Here is a 24,202-nt window from a genome sequence, read left to right as displayed (position 1 = left end):
GCGAACAGCATTGGTCTTGTCTTTTCTGCAAATTTCAACCTTCACCTGAAAGGTGAAGTTGCATTCCCTACATGTTCCTCTCTTCTCTGCTTCATGGGATATCGTGAGAGCTCATGCTGCTGAGAATAAATCGAATATCAATTATTAGCCACTGAATTATAATCCTGGGAGTGGTAACTTTTGAAATCCCTTCTCAGTCTCATTCACACTGCAAGCCCAGCTTTTAGAGAGCACAGTGAAGTTCTGAGGGAGTCTCCTGAATTTTCCTTCTCTGGTAATTTTATATTTCTGATTTAGTCTACTTCAGTTAAGTAGTTCAGTATCCATCCACATGAAAAAAAAGTCTTCGAATGATCCGGAAGTCATTTACACCTTTGTGAAATAGGCACATTTTTCTATGAGGCAATTTTGTGAGACAAACAGAAAGCTACTCCACAATGAAAACCAGCCTCAGGTTTGAACCATCTGCTATACAACTGTTTGCTGATAGCAGAATTAGTCTGCTGAGTAAGCAGAATCCTCTCTAAAGGCAAATAATAACATGTAGAAGAAGTTTTCACCATTTGTTTGAGAGAGAGCAAGTGCATGCATGTATGCACTCATGAGGATTCTTACTTCAAATGAAAAAGAGGAGAATAAAATTTCTCTGGAATAGAAAGAAAAGTTTCAAGAGACTCTTCGAAGTCTCTCAACTAATCCCAAGGACACTCAAGAAGTGAGAGATCATTCTGGGTTGAAAAAAAGAGAGGTCTTCAATTGAGCTCTTCAAGCCATATGTATGCATGTGCAGGTTAGTTGCTTCTTACCTCCAGAATTATTTGCTCACACCTTGATGGGCATTGCTATATTGCACAATTTGAGTTCCGTACCAAAAGTAACTTGAGAACCAAGAAAGTCAATGGAGGAAAAAAAACAGGAGAGACAGAAATTTTGTAGTAATACCTGCTGGAGCTGCCACTCCTCCTTCACTGACCAGGCAGCCCACAAGAACTAGCTCTCTGTTTTGGAAGTCTGTCTTTGGTTAACCCTGTCTAGAGCCAGCACAATGAACCATACCAGAATTGACACCCAGTGATGGAAAACGTACCCTATTAAGGACTAGACAAACGTAAAGCTCAGGATGTTCGTACTGAAGTGCTGCAGATATGCAGAATGCACAATACAGGATTCAGTGACAATAAATAAATTTTTAAAAGTTTAAAAAAGGCTTTCATGACCCTGATGCCCTTTTTTTATTCTGGCTGACCTGTAATCTCATTACGGAAGGAGAGAATAACATTGTTTGAAAGAAGCTGCAGCACAAAAATGTCTGAGTCACTTTGTTTTGCATTAAGTAAACTGTTTCTTTGGTAGTTCTGTAAATAGAAGGTGATGGTGAAACCTGAAAAGCACTCCTTTTGCTACTAAGCAGTAGTATAGTGAATAATGTAGAAATGATTTAAAATTAAATTCCTTGACATTTCAGCAGTTCTGGATGCCTCAGTCCTTTTTCGGAGATGCTTAGTTTTAACAGCAAGTCTCTCAATCTTTCCTGGAGTTACAGCACATAATGTGTATAAGTTATATATGTAGATATGTGTGTATATGTAGAGGTATATATTTACATATGAAAATTAAAGGGACCAGGAAACAGCATGTATTTGAGAAACCTAGAGAGAGAGATATATGTAGTTTGCAATTGGGGGGAAAACAGTAATTAAGCAGAAAACGGGCTGTGGAGCGAAGGAACTGTTACCTCGGGAGACAATCTGCCCTACTTTCTTTTCTCACATTTTGAAATCTATGAATCTTTTACTTGCTTTATCACTTTTCCAGATTCCCTGCAGGCCAGAGCTGACAGCTAAGCCTCTGTTTTATCTTAAACTGTTCAAAGTGTGTCGGAAAATGACTTACCCCGCTGAGTCTGAAAGTGGCTGTATGATTGCAGGAACCCACCTACTGGTTACCTCCAGTCCAGGTGATCACCGTTGCCCAAGTGAAGTCGTAATGATAGCCCCAGAACAGCTGGCAGATTGTTACAGTACACGGTCTTTTACTGCTTCCAGTTGAAGACCAGGAACTGAGTTGACTCTTTTTTTAAATTTTATTTTCTCTAGGTGTAATTGTTTTTGTCTTGGGCCACTCTGATATCAGCACATAAAGACAGTATTAATTTTTTGCCCTGTGTTGTTAACAGCTATTTTGTATATGGACAGGGTTTTGCAGTTGCAGTGTCTGTAACTGTCTCAACTGTTTATTCTGTGGACTCTCTCTACTGCCTTTGAATACAGCCTTTACAAATCCTTTCTATTTTTACTCCGTTGCACTTCTAAGAATTAGCTTTAAAATACACTGTTGTCACTACACTTCAGCATGATAAAATGCAGGGATAAGGTGAGCGCTGCCGCATTCATGTCCCTAAAAGTCAGATACTGCTGGAATTTCTACAGTAATTTCATTTTAGTAGGCTTTACCTTGTGCTGAAAATTGATATACCTCAAACAGTTCTCTGTGATAAAGCAAAATAAAGCAGCAGGATAGCAATTGCAGACTGTTTATGCTCAGCCTGTAGCATGAGATTATGTGCTCGTGTACTGCTTGTCATCCTCAAACTTTTACTACCTGTGTTACTATTTCTGAGAAGTGACGTGTAACTGGTATACGAGATTCTGAGGTTGAAATTCTTCTGACTGATGACACCTGAACCCGCATTTTGCAGTTCTCAGGAGGAAGCTGTGACACTGTTCCTCAGTGGTGCTAGCTCCTGTGAGATAACTGTTTCCTTCTGGGTATCTGAGGAGAAAAAAAAAACCACACACTAGGCACAGCCCCCTTTATTGTCACAGGGCATCCTTTGATTTTTGCGCTGATGAGAATGTTTGCAGGGAAGTTGTTGCTGATGTCCCATTAACTAATAACAAATAGGTAATGAAGGTAAAAGTTGGAGGACTTGTGAATCTGTGAAGATCTGGAGAACACACCCAGAATGAACCTCTCAGTTCTCCTCACTACACTGAAATCGCAGGAGATGGAGATATATACCACCATTAGTTGCACACATCAGAAACTTCCTTCTTATTTTTGTAGGGTGAAACATTTCCCAAAGGCTCTCCAAAATCAGCAGGGAGTTTCTGGATGTCATTTTGGATCTTTGCTTACCATATTAGCAGAATTCAAGCCTTTAGCCCCATTAGTCAGTAAGCATTCTCTACAACAACATCAGTGGTTTGTTTTTTTTTTTAATTTAAATTTGATTGTGTTGTTGGCACAGCTGGTCTGACTATGCAGTTGAAACAAGGGTAGTGGTCTCCTCTTCAGTTTGCACTAATGGATTGTGAAACGGTAGAGATGTGTTAGCTCTAAATGTATACTTTGAATAAAGAAATTCATGTCAGTTATATGGTCTTTATTAACTATTTTAAGTGCATAGGAATTTAACATGAATCGTATTACTTGCTGTAATGTCTTTGTTTGCTCTTATTATACCCAATCTTGGCCAATTTATGTGCCAGCTGACTTTTGAAATTTTGGAATTTGAGTCCCGTGAATCTTTATTATGATGCTATGGTAGTAACTAGAGTATATATGGAGAATGAGACTGAAAAAATATTGGGTAAACAGTCCTTATTGCCTCCTTTCTAAACAAACACTGCATTGCATTGCAGAATTTACCATCTGAAGATACGTTTCAGACATCAGAGATGCAGCAAGAAACTTGGACAGGATTGTCTTGGATAGGGAGGTTGTGTGCAAGCCACTGTTGAGTTATTTAGGTTAGCTAACTAACTTTATCACATATAGTGAAAACATTACAAAAAAACTCGGGGCAGTTGAGTCTTTTACATGTCCTTCATCAATTATTTGTCCCTGCTTATGGCATTGCAGCAGGGCTCGGTTTGTGCCAAAGGCCACCATTTGAAAGCACTCAGCACCTTCCGAGAGGTCTGCTGCAGCAAAACATCAACAATATTTTGGATGATTTTTCAAAAAAAAAAATGCAGTGTGGTCTCTAATAGTATAGCTATGGGAAGAGAAGCAGATTTTCCAAGTGCAAACCGCACAATATGAAAGCTTGGGGTACCTGGGCGCACAGTTTGATCTAGTCACAGATTTTGGCAGTGCCTTGCTTCTCAACTATAAAAAAAAAAAGGGACAATAAGATCCCTACTTTACGAAGGCATAGGGAAATAATTTTGGTCTTCTAGGTATCTCACAACTGAACAAATGTTGAAGATAATGCTCTCCTTACTAGATGGACAGATCTGCCAATGGGCTGATGAAAGAACTGATGTTTGAATGAAATTGATAAGCTACAGATCATTGTGAGAGAAATTAACTTCAGCAGAAGTGAAGTTCTGTATTGTGCAGTATTGCTTGCCTGGGTTTGCGGTAGCTGCTACAATTGTTTCACTGTAGTTGAGTTGTGGGAAAGGGGTATCTGTGACATGGCTAATGAGGCAGAATTTTTAAAGACAGTGCTTTTTTTTTTGTGCCTTTTTTAAAAAATTTTGCTGAGTAGAAATGTAAAACAAAAATCTGTATTTTAAAATATTCATTTATTTTTCTTTCTTTCTTACAGCTTGTGGCCAATGCAATCCTTTTTGTCAGCGTGAATTTGTACGGAGTCTTTGTGAGGATTTTGACAGAAAGGGCTCAGAGGAAGGCGTTCCTTCAGGCCAGGAACTGCATTGAGGACAGGCTGAGGCTGGAGGACGAAAATGAAAAACAGGTCAGTTCCTAAGCCTTATTTCTTTTTCTCTGTTTCTTCTGAAATGACTGCAGTTATGTTAACTGCAGGTCAGGACATTGCTGCGGAGTGAGTGGTAGGGCGTGTGTGTAGTTCCACTGGGAAGGAAGTATGCTGCCTCCCCCCACCTGCTTCAGCTCTTCCTCCCCAGTACAGGCATTCTCTTCATTCTTCATCTTCACAAGGTGCAGGCTGACCCCACGCCTACCGTCAGCTCCAGCACCAGAGGGGATGTACTTTAGGGCTGAGGCAAAGCTAACATACTATTGTAATCTAAGATCCTGGGTATTTTTTCTGTGTGGGTGTTAGATATGCTGTAAATACTTCTCTTCTGACTACGTGTGCTATAACCCTTTGCATTCATGACACCTATAAACAAAAGTTTACATTTTGGGGAGAAGGGGCTGCACTGTTATACATGATTAACCATGATAACAATCTATTCCTATCCTCAAAAGGCACCTTAGTAGTTTGATGGTTTATTTCACACAATTTTATCAATCAATCTTCCAAACAGATTTGGAAACAATTAGAAAAACTGCTATACTGTGGAGCTTACTGTTGTTGCTCACAGGTCTGAATCGTAAGTGTACTAAAATCTGCTCATCTGTAAGGTTTGGACTAGATTTTTCTTTCTGTCTGGCCCTAGGTAGAGGACCACAGTGGAATACATAGATATAACTCCATTGACCTCTGTGGTATGACGGTAACTTATGCCAATGAAGGACTTCAGTGGTATTCAAACCTTACTATACAAGATGTCAGGGTCCTCCAAGCTTATGTACCTTGCACACTTTTTCTTCCCTTCACTTGCAATGTCTCTAGAAAGTCTATTCCTATGTGTGAAATAAGACAGGTCCTTAAGTACTTTCTGTTCACTCTATAAATTGAGTGAATGCATTTTTATGACCTGAACATACTCGTCAATAAGTAGATGTCTTCTTTGAACAGCTGCGTATTTTTTCTCTCTGTGTAGAAATGGTGTTAGGATCAAAGCCTTTAGGTTTGATTCTGCTCTTTTGTAATCCAAAGCTGCAGATTTTCAAAGGTATAAATGTGCCATAAGTGAATTTCAATGGGATTTAGGCAACCCTGCCATTTGTGCCTTTGAAAACCCACTTCTGGGATCCAACGTGAAAATAACACTGATTTTTTTGTTTCTCTAGTCAGCATATTAGCAATCTGTCTTATTTTATATTTTATCCATGCATATAGAAATACAAGAAAGCAAAAACATTGCACGGAAGTATCATTATTGTTGATAGTATACCTAGAGAATTCTGCAAATGTTTTCCCAATGCAGTATACAGGTCAGTGAAGAGAATACACTTTTCTGCTATGCTTGTGAAATTAACTTTATGCAACATAGTGTGAAACTCAATACAGTGGTGAAATATGCTAATTAACAGTCAAAAGTACCACCAAAGTACTTTCTGTGGCTGCTTTCACACTCTGTTAGAATACCTCTAAAACCAGGGTGAGAATTCAGACATGATTACAGGCTACAAAATTATTCTGCAGTTGCTGTGGTATAACGTAGCCCAAGTTTCCAGCTGGCAACACTCAAGAGTGTTTGAGAGAAAAAGAGACATTGCTGACCTAGTTCAATTTTTGTGATCGTTCCTGTATTTTTGCTCTCCAGAGTACCAACATTACATGTTAAAAAGGACCGAATTTTTTTATCAGACTTTCTGTCTCATTCAAATGCTCTGACCTAAATACTGTAGCCCTTTTACATTGAGAATTGTAATCCAGAATGCTAAAACCTTTCCCTGGTATTTCTGTGCAAGTCTCTAATGGGAAAGGAAAGAACATTCTCTTGGCTTTTGAACATACACAGCCTTCTGGAGTTAGTGTTGACTGTGTGAGACATACCACAGCTGAAACTGTAAGTGAGATTTTTTCCTCTGTGTCCTACTTATAGTGATTCTCCTCATATGGGATATATTTGTAGTAATAGTCTCGTGATAATTTTGATAAATCTATTTTTGAGCAAGAGCAAATATCTGATCTTGTAGCATTTTCAGAGTCATCATGCAGGGGTTTGCAAGTAGGGGTTTGAAAGTGTTGCTGGGGAGAAAGGGAGCAGATGGACTCTGTTTATTTTAAAATTCAATATTCACCTTGTTATCTGTTCTCTGTGGTCACAACAAATAACTGGCCTTGAAGGTGGCATCATCCATTTTTTACATTGCCGAATGTTAAACTACAATTCCGGAGTAACACCAGCAGTGAAGGCCAAGAACCAAATAAGTTTTAGACTATGAGCAAATAATTATCATCATTCACTTGAGATGAGCTACTTCTCTTGTTGTCCATAAATCTCAGCAGCAAGACCATCCTCTGCAGAGCAAGTGGTTAAGTACTGTGAGTTGGGTCCTCAAGTGGACTTGAGCAAGTGGAACTGCACTTGTTCTGTTCCTGCTCAATCAGAGCATCTGAGAACTTCCGCTTTGTTCCCACCGTGCCATCTCTCAGTGTCCAGTTGGTTAATTTCACATCGTCCTTCCCCCGTACAGCAAGCAAGGCATGGTCACCCCACTCCATGAAGGACTCCCCGCGTTAGATGTCCCGACTGCCCCTGAGAGCAGCCCCCAGGCCATGCTTCACCCCTTCCCAAGTGAGCAAGAAAGGAGCAAGCAGGGATGGAGAATGGGGGATGCATTCAGCATAGACAAAGAAGTGATCTGCTGCTGATTGAGGCTGCTCGCTGTCTGATTCAGAGGGGAAAACCAGTAAGGAAGTTGTGGCTCACTATGTATTAACTCCCAGCGTGGCAGCTCCTGAAGCCGTGCCGTGCTCCAAGGGAGCAGTAGCATTGTTATTCTGAGGCCATCTTAATTTGAAGTGCAACTGCACCACCGTGTTAAAGGGCTGTAGGCTGCCGTTTTCCGTTTTTCTAGCCTCTCTTTCAGCATGTGTATAGTTTCGCCCTCCCCGTGGTTTTGTGATGGTGAATTTCACTTCAATTATTCTCTCTATGAAACAGAACTTCCTTTTACTTGTCATAGACTTGTTGTCTTAAATTACGAGTAATCATTCTACAGCAACCTTTTCCATGCCACTCACAACACTGTAGGCTTCTCTCCTAAGTCTGCTCATCTCTCTTTCCAAGCTGAAGAATTGTAGCCTGTTCAGCCTCCTGATGTGTGGAAGCTATTTCCTACCCCAATCTTGCCAAATTTATAACAAATCTTACTCAAGGTTCTCTTCCCCCTTTGACAATAAGAATACTTTTATGCATATTCATGCATTAGATTTGGAGGTAAAGCGTATAATTTCCATCAGTGAAACGCACTTGATGCAGTATAGGCTCAATGTGAAAAGTGCCTGTGGTTTTCCTATGAGGAAGGCTGGAAAAATGTTTTGCCTTCCTGCAAGCCTCCAAAGCCAACAAAACCAGCTTAGATGTCTTCAGTGGTTTTTAATTGCATAAGTACATACAAATATGTTCGCACAATGAAGACCATCTTTCAAGCAACTTATTTAGATCTTTTCTTCCCTCCTAAATGTTGCTTTTGTACTTGCTCACAATTAGAACATGATGGTGGGAAAACAATTGGAGAACAACAAAGCCTCCAGAATGGGGGACCAGCTATCTTAAAAACTACTTGTGAATTCACATCTAGTGTGTCAAACCATTGGGACTGGAAAAATGTATGTAATGGCAGCATCTATCTTTCATGAAATTGTTTTGTACTCCACTACAATGCATGAAATTTAAATATATTACAGGCTTTAACATAATAAGCTGAAGGAAGCACTAAAAACTGCTGAGGTATCCAGCTCTATGGCTGGCTCCAGGGCCAGACGCATGGCACTCCAGCTAGTCTAATTACTTCTGCTGAGAGGTAGGATTTTTCCCTTTGCTAGTACAACACCATGCTACCGCAGTAATACTGGTCTGGGAAACACACTAGCACCTCATTGTTGCTCTGCAGTGCTTCCGTGCATGTTCACAGGATCATTTGAAGCTAGCTAAATTCTCTTTATGCAATGCTGAATTCTGCATACAAATGTCTGTGTATACATTTATGCGTTCCAAGTGTCTGCTGCATTTTAGGGCAATATCCTTAATGTTGTGTATAGTAACTGGGACATCACTGAGTGATAGATTTGATTAATAACTATTCACGGAAAATGAAACGGTGTCAGCAGAAGATACCACGAGTCTCAGTGCAGAATACTTTGAACTGCTGCTTACAGCGTTTTGGGTTCAAATTCCCTGCTGAGTTTATATTCCCCTTCAAAACAATTTAATCTAGATATTGCATATTGTGGATATGTGCACTACCTCCTGTACCTTTGGGTAAAAGGATGACACCTGTAGCAACCCTCTAGTGGTTTTGTCCGTTATATTTAATTTCAAGCACTTATGAAAAAAGGAAAAAAAAATACAACATTATGTTTGAGTAAAGCAAACCATGTTGGATTTTCATTTTGGTAATGGATAACAGATTATTGGATTTTTTTTTCCCTCCAATTCAGCAACCAAACTGAAGAATTAGTTATTTGCACAGCCTTAGGCAGAAGTAATTTCTAGGGTGCCTGACAGTATGCTTATTAATGCATAACAAGGTTCTCCTCATGTTTCTCATACTTTTTGTTCTCAGAATCTTGCATCTTTTTTCATTGTAGTGAAGAAGAAAATATGAAATTTATCATTAAAACACAGGCCCTGTTTCCATGATCATTCATACTGGCTCTATGCATCAGCAAATCACCCTGCAGCAAAAATCTCATCTGGATCATGTGTGGGCACAAAAACATGCTCTTGTCAAATTATTTAGTGTGTAACAGGGAGGTGATCCTGATCTTACACAAATTACAGAGCGAGAGATGATACCCGATCCTCTGCAAAAGCTAGCCAGTGCGATCTTTGAAAAACGTAGGTGGACTAACTAATTTTAGCTGAGAGGGTGAGCCTGTACCACATTAGCACTGTGCTCTATGTTACAAGAAGGCTTAAAATTGAATTTATTGTGTCGCCAAACCACAACCTTACGTAGGAAAGTTCACCTTCAAAAAAATCTATTTGTTCTTTTCTATGATCAGGGAAAAGAGAAAATAAAGACTGTCACAATTTGAGGCTCTCGGTTTGAACTGCTGGGCTTCCCTCCCACTCGTGCAGGCTGGCCAGCAGTGCCTCTCAGCCAAATAGCAGCAGCAGCAACAGAGATGGGAACTTGTCGTGCGCTCTTTGGCTGCTTAGACCCTTACACAGAGCTGAGATGAATTGTTCTCTGCCTTTATCCTGGTACATGGCACCCCTGCTCTGTCTTCCACCTTTCTCGGGTAAAAGGAATTGTGAAGAGGCACGTTTCTCTCTCCCACATAGCAATAATTGCCCAGAAGCTTTCCACTGACTAGCATCTGTCAGTCTCCAGTCCTGCAGTAGTCATGCACATGTCTATCCTAAATACAGCAAATAATAAATCTGAAGGCTTCTCAGGTTAAATGAAAACTTTCAGGTGGAAGGCTTCAGCTCCCACTTGAAGCCATTAGGAACTGCTTGTTAGCCATTGCAAGGCAGGGTATAGCCAACAAATAAATGTGTTCTAATTTTACAGCTCTGTTGCACCTCTTTTTATGCAGAATAAACATCTCATCGTAACGTGGTTAGTGCCAGAAGCGGCTTTGAGTAGCATACCATTGGGATTCTTCTTACTTAACTTTGGCCAAGTAAAAGCGATGCTTGTAATCTACCCTTTTAACCCATAGGCAGTAACTACAAGGGTAGTCCATCCCTCTATCCTGAACACCTTGCTGAAGGATAGGATGAGGATTTTTTTCCTGGGAGCGATTACAGGGAGACACCTAAGCTTAGAGCTACACAGCTGTATGATAAGAGAAAGAGGTGCCTAGCAACTGGATTTGCAATGTCAAAGTGTAGAAGCTCAGTAACACACAAGAAAAAGCATACAGTTGTAAATCATACAAAGTACATATATTTTAATTACATTGTGATTGTCTTCCTCTTCCCGCATGCCTTTAATTTGCAAAATGTAACATATGGTATTATAGAAAAATCTCTAAGCGTCTTTAAAAAGCCACACTTATAACAGCAGGCCAGATCAGTACTATAGCAATCTGGTTTAACTTTATTTCACCCCCTGAAAGCTTCCTGATGTTAGTAAGTGCGTCAGTTATATCTGTTATCAGCCATTTCATTTTTTGACACGAGGTGTGAACTATGGCAACTGATTTCTAAAGGTGAAAATAGGGCATATGAACTTTGGTTTTTAGTACAAGTCTTTGTAGTCACTCATACTCAAGCTAACGGGGATATCTTGGACCGCTATTCGTTGCAGTTTGGTTTTTCTCATAGATGTATGTATGACATAATCATGCCACCTATTCGGCTCTTATATGTTGTAATGGATGATGGCTTACATTGTAGAATAGAGAGAGACGTTAAAAAAAAGTACTTGTGTCATTCTAAAACCTGTTGATACTTTGCGTGTTAGGAGTTTCAAAATAAATATTGGGAAATGTTCTGCTTTAAACAACTGTCAATTAGATATGCTGGTGGTGTTTGACTCTTTGTGAATTGTTCCGTTTATTTTTCCTACTTGCTCTGTGTATTTTCCATTCGCGAGAATGGAGGAGGTGGGACAAACAAGAGCACACAAAACTGTCATAAGATGATTAAAAATACACTACCGTACAGTTTTCCATAGATAACATCACGGATAACAGTTGCTAAGGCAAATTATCATAGGTGAGAACGTTGGCTATAGCGCTTCAGATCCTTGAGTTAAATAGTAAGACACATACTTCAACAGTACTTTCTTATGGCTGATTTCTAAATTTAGAGCAACATCCATGACAGCAGTGCTGTGTGGACACTCATGCAATGTTTTTTATGTAAATTAGTAGGATCCTAGAGGATAAAGTAATGCAACCTCAGGGATTATTCCGTATGTTCTTCCCTCAGCAGCAGAAATTCACAGAGAGCTTTAACATGTGATTAGAAAAGTTCTCTTATATGTATTCTAATTGTTGTCCACGGCATTGTTTTCACTTCTAGAAGTATCTTAACTGTAACAAAAAGCTACCTAATGCTTTGACACAAGCTTGACACAACTGTTCCTGTACCAATCTTCTAACGCAAGGTGGTTCCACCATAGACCAGCAGCTCTGCCATGTAGGTTCTTCACCTGAGAGCAGCTGGCCTAGCCACAGGTGCAGTTTGCCAAATAGTTCCTGAGTTGCTATGTTACCGCTTAAGCACAGATTATCTCCAGGAACATGATACTGAACTGGGCACTTTGCTTTCATTCAGTGTGCAACAGTATACACTGTTTGCACACACAAACTCTCATAGGTGTTTTGCCTGTTCCTTTTGGTCAACCTTCTGTGAAGGAAAAGAGCTAGACCACATCCCATTAACTGGCAAAAAAAACCCAACATGTTCTAAAGTCTTTTTTTTTTCAAATTTGGCACTCGAGTCAACTTTCGACTGTCACCTAATTTAAATTCTTTCCAAGGTTTCTGTTCCCCAATACCTCTTCAATATAAATTGATTTCATTTGGAGTTCAGCTTCTCTTCAGGCACATTTGACTAGGAATTTCCCAGTTTGACAAGGTAATACTGAACTAACTGAGACACGCTTGTTATTTTGAGTGAGTGAATGCAACTAGTGCAGCAGTGTGTCCTTCGTCTTCCTCTGACTCTTCCCCACTTGTGGACCTCCAGCTGCAGAGTGTGTCTGCCCCAGCAGCGAGGAAGGAGGACTGGAGATGTCCATGGACTTTCTCCCCCGGCTCTCCTATGCTGGTCATGTATCTCAGCAAAGGGCCAGAGCAGACCACAGCAAGTTTGCCACACATCTACGTGGAGGTCGTGGAGATATCTGGGTTTTGGAGACAGGGCATGGTGAGGGAGGCAGAGGAAAGGCAGGCAGTGCTTCAGTCCCAGTACCATCTCAAGCTGTAACAGGTAGCGTCTTCTTCAAGAAAAATCCCACTAGCTGGCAAAAGGAGGATTAGTGAGGGCAGAAGAGGGAGATGCATCTGCCTTGCTGAAGGTTGAACTCTGTGACTTTCACTTCCTGAGGAATATATACATGTCCAGCCCAAGTATTCAGTGTTACATTGGTGAAAGAAACCAGACATGGCTGTGGACAGGAAAGAGGCGAACCTGTAACTGTAGAGGAAATTTAATACAGGAGGTGTAAGCCAGTGGAGCTCTGTCTGCTCTTCCATTTACCCTGGAAGGGGGTAGCATCAGTGAAACTGATGCTGCTTGGGATGCCATCTTTCTAACATCTTCAGAAGAAAAGAAGAGAGAGAGAGAATGGCAGGGTTGTTGTCCCATTCCTCTTCATGGTGCCGCTCTGTGCAGCACTTCAGCCTCCAGCAAACCTGAGTTCATGTTTGTTCCAGTTGCAGGCCTGCCTAAGAATTGCATTAGCACTTCTGTGTTCCCTCTGATCAGGACATTGACAGATGATTGATACTCTTGCTGATCTTTTTTTTTTAAGGCCTCTCTTTATTTGAATCAGAAAAATCTTTTTATAAAGAAATAAAATTTTTGGAACTTGTGCTTTAAGTATGTCTTTTTGTTTTTGATATATATACTCAACACATATGCATGCTGTCATTGCTACTATGAGAACGTCATTTCACTTAAAGATTAAATCTGTAGCCTTCCTCACTCTGCAAGAGAACGGGCAAAATATTTTCTTTCCACATAGGAAGATTCAGAACAGTATGTTCAGTGGCTTTCATGTGCCAAAAAAAGTTTAATCTTCATTGATATCCCCTCAAGAACCTGCTTATTAAAATCCCAGTGGAGCTCGATTGATAGAAACAAGGACATTAATTAAACAAACATTTAATAAATAAGAAAAGCTTCGAAAACTCCCATTTGACTTTGTTTCGGTTTTCTAGCAGATATTTTGGAGTACACCGAATTATTATCTTCCCGTACCCACTAACCTTCTCTAAATGTTTTCATGGTTGGTAGCACGTCTTTGCTGATCTATACATCTTTTGAACAGAACAGTGACTAAGACTGAAATGATCAGTTTCTGTTAAGACTATATGCTTTACCTCCTAACTCCAGTTCTTCAAAAGAAGAGCACTGAGTTGGAGTATATTTGAAATGTGTGTTTTAAGGATACGATTCCATAATGGCTGATCGTTCTGTTTCTGGTGGTTGCACCAGGGAAGTTTCCAGACACCTCTTTTCCTTCCTTGTGTTCATTGCAGAAAGGCAAAGAGTTTTGCCACCACTTTGTTTTTTTTCCCTGCCTTGTCTTGTTCTTCTCCATCTGTTTCTGACTTCACCAAGCAGCAGCGACAAATGATGCAGTGTTCTGTGCGTAGTTTGAAGGGGTCACTTTGAAGAGATAATCACTGCTGCAGTGGAGAAATACCTGTCCCTAGCAATGTACTGCAGAAATGCTATTCTTTCTTCCCAGCCAAGCATGAGGAGGATTTCAAGTTATCTGCTCTAGAGAATGGTCTGATTATATCTGTATGGCTACTTGCCTGCACTATAGTGAGGCAAATAAAGATGCCTTAAGTATAAAGGCACCGTTTGGTTGTGTAAATTTAGCTGCTTCTCACTCAAGTTCGCTTCCCGTGGGAATATTTCCATTAACTGAAATCAGTATCATCATTTTGCTGTTCTGTTGTCCATGAGGGTTTTGTGGACACCAGTTAAGATTTCAGAGAGAGTGAATACGAAGGATATGGAACAAAAGTAAAAAGATGAATGATAGGCTGATGCTGCAGTCATTTATTCATTGCCAGTTTATATCTGGTGTCAAGGCTGTTAGCTTGCCTTTCTGAAGATTAATCCTTACTGATAAATTTTTAGAGCATTCTGATTTAATAGATGTGATGGCAACCAGGAAAACAGGCTATACTTTTTATACTTCTAGTTTCCCTGTTTATCCTCATAGCCTTTCTCTGCTCTTGTTCCCGTTTGAACCAGATTCGTGGAGCTGATCTCAGGTTATTCTACTAGCAATCTTTCAGTCCATTCTGGAATCACACTTGCCTTTTTAGGGTAGTGTCACAGAAATAATCCATAGTCATCCAGTTGCCAGTGGGTATCTGGGGCTTTTTGACATGCAGAGGTTTCCAAATCATTTTATCTCATGTGTTTTTGTGGATGGTACCTAAAAGGCACAATGTACTGCTGAGTTTTTCTCAATCTTATCATTCCACTTGGAAGCTACCCTGTGAACTTTGTACTTTTGAGCAGTTTTGTGGTCTCTTTATGCCCGCTCTCCAGCCCAATGCTTCTGCACTCAGTTCCGCCTATTGCTCTCTGTTTTAGCCACGACTTCACCCTACCCTAACTCTTTCACAAAGTCTTACCTTCTCCCTTGTAACTTATGATCTTCCCTGTGGGACCTATCAGTGCCTCATTAAACACTATGCTGATGATATATCCTGCCTTTCCTTTATTTAAGCAAAAATAATAAGTTAACTGTAGAAAGATGTCAAATTGGTCCGGTACAGGTCTACTCATCCTGAATCCATCTTGCAGTTCACACGTAGTACATTGATCATATACTATAACTGTATGTTGTTAGCCATCCTCTTACTACTCAAAATCTGTGCATTAGTTGACAGCTTTGTGGATGGTCTTTTATGATTATGATTGTAATAATGACTTACTGATAAATATAGTTTTTCAAGAAATCTCAGGAACGTTCTGAAACATCGCCACCTTGTGGCTTTTAAAAAATCACCATCTTTAACAGTGATTTTCTTGTACTCAGTTGGAAGAAAGGGCATAGCATAGTTTAATTTAAAATGATCCACTAATGAAATCTGCCGTCTTTGTTTTCCAGCTTACAGGAAGTCCAAATGAGTCCTAGTAGTTTTACACAAAGTTGTTCTTCCATGCATTGCACTAGGCTTCTTTCCTGTCTCTTTTTTTTGTTTGCCTTACAGAGAATTAAAATGGCTGTGTAGCGTAATATAGGGATGGCAGAGACCATAAACCCACTAAGGAGTAGCTTTTGAAATTATGCAAGAGTGAACTTATCAAGGCATAATTAGGTAGCAGGTGGTAATATTTAGGATGTACTTTGAAGTCCCAATTGACTAAGTAGAAGCTGAATCTCAAAATTATATAGGTGAGTTTACTTTGAAACAGTCTTATTAATATTTTATATGCGTGTCTGATGCTTGTCTTCTCTAGGAAAAAAAATGCTTTTTAAATATGGTGGCACTTTCCATTTAAATATAACAAAAGATCTGCGGTAGTCTGCAAAAATTGGTGGGTTAGAGTTCATGTTTTGTGTTGTAAAAAAACTTTTTAGAGTAGATTATTAAAATACGCCTTTCTTTTGTGAGCTTCTTTTCTTACTTGTCATCTTTGCTGGACTTTTACTGTAAGAAACAAAAAAAATTCGTATTTTATCAGCCAGGAAACAAAAGTGCCAAACCTGTGTTTGTTACATGCTGCTTTTTTCTGTCTTTCTGTCTGTCTTTCTTTCTTTCTTATGAAAATGCAAAAAGCAGTGGACCATGGGCATGCAGCCTATCCTGAATAATGCGATTCAGTGCCAGGGAGTGTGAAAAAGGACCAGGGTCTGGAGTGCCATCCAGATTTACTGCTTTCCCCAGCATGAGCTTAGGAACCTCTGAGTCCCATTTTGAGCAAGCTCTGCAAGACAGAGCTCTGTGCCAAGGCGGGCTCCGGGCCCGGGCTGGCCAGTGAGCGAGGGCAGCAGTGCCAGCAGTAAGGGCCAGCTGCGAGCGGCAGTTCAGGAAGAACCCAACGAAGGTGACTAGGAGAGGCCGAGTTGCATCCATTGCAGTCCTGTTCTCATGGGGTTGAAAGACATGCAAAAGAGGAAATTTTTCTGCACAGCCCTTCAGCAGGTCTAGACTCTAACTTCATCCTCAAAGTGAATTCCACTAGATGTGCATATAGAGCAGCATGAGAGGAGAAGGAGCAATGAGATTCAAAGAACCAGAAAAACATGAGAGCCCACAGCTTTGAGGCAATGCTACAGTTCCTCTGATTGCTTCTCTTCTGTATCTCAGAAAAAGTGGCAACAACTGTTTCCTTTGATAAAATAGTCTGCACTGACTATACATAAGATTTCCATTTTGTGTTCTATTTATCTCGTATGATAATCTATGGGAATACAATTTAGCATGGAGAAGCACAGCAAGTGCATCCAGTTTATGGGAAGAGAGTTGTGAGGGGTCATCCAACTGCACAGCAGGCAACAGGAGAGAAAGGAGAGGATGCTGGCTGAGAAGATTGAGACATTTTTCTGCATTTCAGTCTTCTGATGAAGGGAGAGTGGGTTCATAAATGATTTACAGCTTGCTGAAGGAATTTGAAAATGTATCACAGTCATTTCCCATACAGATGTCAAAATAAATCATTTTGTACAATAGGAATAGAATGTAGTATTGAACTGGGTAGTACTGTTTGGGGAGCTGGATGAAATGATTGTAAGTTGAGGTGAAAATTTCAAAGGGGCTTTGAGAAAGCCATAAGTGTTTGGAAAAAGCAGTAAAATAAGGCAGATGATTATTTTTAAAATGAGAGGGAAAGGGCATCTTCATTTGGAGACAGGCACAAGAAATTTATTAGGAACATGCACTGGGAGCTCCCATAAAAGCAGAGCCAGGGTGCAGGAGGGAGAAGCTGTCCAGGCCAGAGATGAGGATGGAAGAGGGAGTTGTGCTGAAAAGCCTCCAAATTGGAGAAAGCTGAAGACAGCGTTGGGGCAGGATAGAGCATGCAGATAATGGAAATTGTTGCTTCAACAGTCTCTGTCCTCTTGCTTCTTTCTGCTTCCTCTCTCAGGAAAGAGAGATCACAGTACTGCTAGAAGGTGCTGAGCTTTGAGTTCCCCTGCTATTTTAGAAGCCACACTTCTGTGTGTTAAGGTGGCAGGATGGCTTTATGCCTCCCCAGGAAACCACAGGCACCTCCACTCCTGGTCCTTGTGCTGTTGTCCACGTTAGTACACAACGATCTAAAGGGACCTCTGGAGATCATCTAGTCCAACCACTCCCTCAAAGCAGGGCTGCCAGCAACACCAGGTCTGGTGAACTGTGGCTCTATCTAGCCAATTCTTGAATGACTGCAAGACTATTAAATTTTTTCACTAGGTCCAACCCAGAGTGAGAATTGCATTACAGGAGATCATACTTGCAATTAGGGATGAGGGCGTTCCAAACAACAAGTTGTAATGTAGGGTCTTTTTGGACATTAACAATGGGAAATATTTTTTATATTTTTTTTTGCATTTCTCTGCCTTCGCATATTTTCCTTCTTTATCCTGTGCATAATTGTGCAGGTTGTTGAATACTGCTAAGGTAACACCAAGCAATTCCTAATTGGCTTGGTATGCACATTTTGACTTGCCTTGGAGTCAAATTAATGTTTGTTCCTTCTCTTATTTCTAGCAATGCTTCATTGCTATGGGAGAAAGAAATTTGAATGTTTTTCTAAATAGAGTGTCCTTTTCAAAATTAACTAAGTCTTCATTAATGGTGCAGAAATCCTCATTAATGAAGATAAGACAGTTGGCATAGGCAGCCCAGCTTGGCATTCCAAATCCCAAGCTGGAACTGGCAATTTCAGAAACAAATTTAATGAAAAATTCTGTGAATGGAGATACAGGTCCTCATCTGTAGTTTTCTTTTCTTAGTAAGATTTGTGCAGGGAATACAAAATCATTGACAATTACAGTCTCTGGAAAGAGCCTTTTCATTCAGCATGTGATTTCACTTTAGACCATGTTAATGCTGAGTGAAGATTTACAGCAGGAGAAGAAGAGAGTACAAATTCCTAAAATAGCGTAAGTTGGTCACAGGGCCAAGATTTAATTTTCTGGGTAGAAACCAGCTGTAATAAGCCTAAAGAACATTGTAGATCAGTGAGAAAGATGAAAACGTGGAAACATTTTTCTCTCTACTAGGCCCTATGTTTTGGAATATGCCACATGTTGAGGCTACCTCAATACAACATCATTTGTCACCAATAAGAAGGTCTGCAACATGAGTGTTGTTTTATTCTAGTCAAAGTTGTTGCTAATTGATTAGTGCTCCCTTGTCTCACTCTTTCAATTTTTTTTCTGTCACCACCCATCCTCGTCAGAGTCAATAACCACTCAAGCATGAATGTCACCAGAAATGTGACCGGCCTTGCTTCAGTGCTGTCACTTGTTCCATTCAATGCTCTATGCAGCCATACACATCTAGTTTTCCTTTTAGTCTGTTGGTTTTTTTTTATAATTTTTATAATCAGATCAACAGTACAGGAGCAAATGAAAAAATCAGACAACAATCGTCGGACTTGCTGAATAGACATCCAGACTGAACCCTTTCCCAAACCTTCCAATGGCTATATTTGGTGTATATGAATTCATTCTTGCAACTCCAAAACTTTGAATCCTTGGTCATTCCTGGGCTGCATCAAAAGAAGGGTGGCCAGCAGGTTGAGAGAGGTGATTCTGCCCCTCTACTCAGCTCTTGTGAGACCCCACCTGAAGTACTGTGTCCAGCTCTGGGGTCCCCAACATAAGGGGGGAGATTTCAATTAGATCTAAGGTGGAAATTCTTCCCTCTGAGGGTGGTGAGGCACTGGAACAGGTTGCCCAGAGAAGTTGTAGATGCCTCATCCCTGGAAGTGTTCAAGGCCAGACTGGATGAGGCTTTGAGCAACCTGGTGTAGTGGAGGGTGTCCCTGCCCATGGCAGGGGGATTGGAACTAGATGGTCTTTAATTAGGTCCCTTCTAACCCAAACCGTTCTATGATTCCATGATTCCTTAGGCTGGCCTGAAGGGCAATACTGCTTTGCTTGACAGATGAGATTTTGCCCAAAATAAAAGAGATTTTTCTTATATTTTTTTCTATAGAGCTAGATGCTGTCTTTCATTTATTTTCAGTGCTTCGATACTTTCCATTGAGGGGTTATTTCTTCATTTTCTAGTCTCTCTTCGAGTGACAATTCTTTACAGCCATGATGCAGGTTCCCTTCTTGGCCAGGAAGGTCAGCAGTGGCTGCCCTTTGAAAAAGCCATAATTGAGTCTTCCCTGGCTCGGTAAATCTGAGGCTGCTAACCCTCTTTGTAAAGACTCTACAATTCTTCCTCAGTCATCCATCTTTTTGTGTTTTTTTTTTTTTTTTCTCTAATGAAAAAAAGCAAGCCACCACAATTTGATATAGGATTTTCATAAGCTCCCTTCAGGTCTTGTAATAGTCAAGCTAATGTGTATAGGAATCACCAGTTCTGTAGCCTCCCTTAATACATCCGATATCTCCAAGTTGCAACACTATCAAGTGCTGCACCCTGCAGCTCTCCAATGCTACCCTCACAGTAATGATTGTTATTTCTTCCCTGGCTTCTGTGCTATTTGCCATGCAGTGCAGAAGTTATCTGTGAGTTTTTTATTCACATCTTGTACTGTAATTGTGTTTACAAGACATAGAAGAACTATGCAGTCAACATTGGTCTCCGTAAGAGCCTGTCGGTATAATTTTTGTTTGGTTGTTTTTCTGTTTCTTTTAGTCTGACTTTCTAGGAAACAGAAGCTGAAACTCCACTCTTTCTCCACAACCGCTTTGGAATTTACTTATCCGTTTCAGCAAAATGGCAAAGTTTTTGTTTAATATGCTCACTAAAGAGAAGCTAAAGTGAACATTTAGTCCTTATCAGACATCATAAAATTGGCATCCAGGATAATACTTATGAAATTCCAGCATCTTTTGGAGTTTATAACATCTTAAGCACCAGAGAATTTAACCATCAGTTCAAACTTTTGTCTTGTGTGGATTCTCTAGTGTGTGATAGGTGGTCAGCTCATTTTACAGCCTTAGTATGTTTCAGTTAAAACAGTAAATTAACTGCAAGACACAAGTAGTGGGCAACAGAGCTTCGTAAGATCCACTGTTGACAAAACTATTTGGTTTGGATTTTATCCCAAATTTTATATTACCCAAATATAATTCTGCTGCAGAGATATAAGCATACTTAATTAAATTAACATAAAAATTATAGTAATTCGACATTTTCTACCAAGATATGAGACTGTTTGGTTAATTTGGAATTGATACATGCATAAACTGTTAACAAATATTTAATTCTATCGTATTATTTGCAATATTCTTAGTATACATATGAGAACAATAGGAGATAGACTAAATTAATGATCCTTAGCCTCAAGTCCACATGAACTGCCACAAACATATGAAGGAACTTTAGTCTAAAGTAAGCACCAGGGCAGTTCTGCAAAGTTTAACTTATTCCTTGGTGACACAAACATTCGATGTGTCTTCTTCCAGAAGAAATTGTAAAATTAGAAACCCTTTGAGTATTATTTGGAGTTTTTGGCTGGTGAATGTGTGCATGTGAGCAGCACAGAGCACTTGTCTATGCAGACACCCTCTTCTTAGTATTAGTTGTTCCTTATTTATTTAATGTCATTTAAATAAAAGGAGGATGTGTTTTGGCCAAGATGTGCACTTCTGATATCTTGCACCTGCTATGATGGTGACCTTCGATCATCAGATAACAGAATTACAGAATAGTTGAGGTAGGAAGAGAACTCTGGAGATCATCTGGTTCAGCCACCCTGGTTTCCAGGATGAGCTACTTCATCACTTTTCCAAGTCTCAAGGCGAAACTGACTGGCCTGTAGTTCTCAGGGTTCTCCTTCTTGCCCTTCTTGACATGAGTGACATTTTCTTTGCTCCAGTCCTCGAGCACTTCTCTCAGTCACTGTGTCTAATCAAAGAATATTGAGAGTGGCCTTGTAATGACATCCAGCAGCTCCCTTAGTGCTTGTGGGTACGAACCATTAGGGTGCACGGACTTATGTATGTCCAGTTTGCTTAAGTATTCCCTGACCTGATCCTCTTCCACCAAGGGTACATCCTTGCTCCAGCCTTTCCCTGTGTTCTCTGGAACTTGGGATTCTTGGATCAGATCGGATGTAACCATATGTGAGTGTGAAGCCATTCAGACTGTTGCCATGACTGAAGCTAGCAGTTCTGATGGATAAGCTTGGAACTGCATTTTAAATGGAAAGTGTTTTCTGTGTGAAAACAAAATCTAAGTATCTAGGGACACCTTACAACACTTAAGAACACCTGCTGCAAGTTTTCCAGATGGTATCTGTGAATAGGCCAGGATATGTGAAAAAACTACATAGGCTTTTACAGTCAATACTGATAAGATTCAAAATGTAAGAGGTCCTTTTTATGCAGGCCAATGACCCATGCTAAAAATCTCTCTGTGGATATAGCAAGAAGAGATGTGTTTAACTAGGGGTTTCTACTGATGCATTCCATTACTGAGCTGGCTGGAACAGACATTCTCACACAGAATAAGATGCCATTAAAACTGTACCTTTATTACTGTTCTGCTGATTCAAACTGGATAAATCTATCATCCACTCTTGCTGCTTAATAACCAGCTGTCATAGTCCTTGTAATTTAACACTTTTACTAGATTCAGAAATAAGACACACAAAAGGATAGCAAATGATCCTGGGAAGTCTTCCCCAGACAGATAAATGCTACTAACAATAAAGTAAGTTGTTATTATTGGCATTGTGATGTTAATGAAAATTATGGACAATTATCTGCTCTTGAAGCTAGCTCTTCCCTTTCTGTATAGTTTTGGGGTTTGGGGTTTTTTTTGTACTGCAGAAGACTTAAACAAGACACCCACACAGGCTGAAGAAGTTTGAGAGAAATGGTTCATACTATTTGTGCAGCGGAAATTCTCAGGAAACAGACTAGATTAGGGAAAGATTGTCTAATTTACTAGTTCAAAACTTTTGAATAATGGTTACATACTATACCACAAAACTGATGTTGTTTACGTTTTCTTTTAGGAACGTCTCTTGATGAGTCTTTTGCCCAGGAATGTTGCAATGGAAATGAAGGAAGATTTCCTGAAGCCTCCTGAAAGGATTTTCCACAAGATTTACATTCAAAGGCATGACAACGTTAGGTAAGATTGATGTAGCCCATGAAATAATTTAAAGCAGAGAATATTTAGTACAAATACAGTGACACGCAATCGCAGTCAGGTCTTAGAGAAAAAGAAAAAAAACCAAAGAAGCAGTACAGTGAAGATTTGTCATTTATGCAGAGGGGGAGAATGGGCCCACTAGGAAGACTTAATAGTCTTCTCAAGATAATGGTGAATCGATAAATGGTTTAGAATAGTAGTGCTGGGAGGCAGACTTTTCCAAGTGAATAGTCATTCTTTCTGTCCTGTACTATGTTTTGGGTGAATAGGAGTATTTATTTTGCATGGTAACTTTTACATGTTTATATTTTCCTGATCGTAAGATGGATTACTTTTAATGCAATAGATTTTCTGTATAATAGCATGGAAATACAAAAAGACAGTGTCATGTAAACTAAAAAAAAAAACTTGTTATCTGTCCCCATTACATGAGCATTCCTCCTCAGCGGTTATTGACTGAGACTCAATTCCACTTCTTGCTCTTGTTTGGTAACAGACTCTTACACAAGTGCCCTCATTTTTACTGGTTGCCATTAAAGTGCGTTCTCATTTGCTATTCTTCTCTGCCTCCCCAAACAAATTCCTTGAAAGCATTGTCTGAATGGTGTTGTTTTATCATACTGCCTCTGGCTATTTTTTCTCCAAGTGCCTCGCCTCCACACCAAAAACTGTGTCAAAGAGATTTACTTGGTGCCACTCTTGCACTAAGCAAGGTGCAGACTTAATAAGTGATGCCGCAGAGTTGACTTGATTGGCACCCTGTACTCATGTGGCAAAGGAGTAAAACTCCCTTAGCACCTCATCCTCTCCCTCACCCACTGGTAAGTTCCTTCTCTTGGGGTCCAGTCTATCTCCCATGGAGCTGACTCTAATATTTGCAAGGACCACTTCCTAGTGACTAAGCTGTTGCAACTGAAAGAATTTATGTCAGTGCCGGAATCAGAGATGGCTGTGATGGGAATGTTTCGAAGACTGACAAATTAAGTCAGTTTTACATTGTAAAATTAAACATTACTGAATCTATTAATGAGCAGCTCACTTCTTGCTAATGGTTAAATCTCACATAATGTTGATCACAATCACTATGAATACAAAACACTTAGTCCTTAAAAATCAATTTAAATTAGCTCTAAGTGTACAGTACCCTAAAGCTGATGCTGTAAAGTTAGCATTTTTGGTTACAGTCTTTGATGGTTCTCATTTGCCAAAGTCAGGCTTGAGAGCTCCTGAAGGAGAGAATTCAAGATCAAAGCGGGCTGCCTTCGTTCTCCAATTTTCCTTGTTTATGCCTCATACTTTTTTGCTGTTGCCCTACCACCAACACCATTTGTCTTTTTTTATTTTTCTTGCCAATCTTCCATCTTTGGATGATGTCTTGTCTATTTTCACTATGCTTATCTTTTCTGCTGTCTGCCTGCCAGATTTTTGCTGGTTTTGCTGCTTCTACTATCTTTGTCCCTTTGGCAATCATGGTGCTTACATTCTTACAAAAATTGT

General features: G+C 40.0%; 1 protein-coding gene across 1 annotated transcript in view; it reads left to right on the top strand.

Annotated features, from left to right (window-relative positions):
• ADCY1 (adenylate cyclase 1) overlaps positions 1–24,202 on the top strand; it is a 153,201-nt gene that overhangs the window by 41,030 nt on the left and 87,969 nt on the right. The window contains exons 2-3 of the mRNA XM_086614699.1: positions 4,559–4,708; positions 22,566–22,684. Of these exons, the coding sequence (XP_086470825.1) occupies positions 4,559–4,708; positions 22,566–22,684 (269 nt within the window). The remainder of the gene's footprint in view (positions 1–4,558; positions 4,709–22,565; positions 22,685–24,202) is intronic.

Source organism: Tauraco erythrolophus, chromosome 7, assembly GCF_009769465.1.
Source record: "Tauraco erythrolophus isolate bTauEry1 chromosome 7, bTauEry1.pri, whole genome shotgun sequence".
Taxonomy (NCBI): Eukaryota; Metazoa; Chordata; class Aves; order Musophagiformes; family Musophagidae; genus Tauraco; species Tauraco erythrolophus.
The sequence above is the reverse complement of the archived record's forward strand: the minus strand, read 5'-3'. Positions and strand labels throughout refer to the sequence as shown.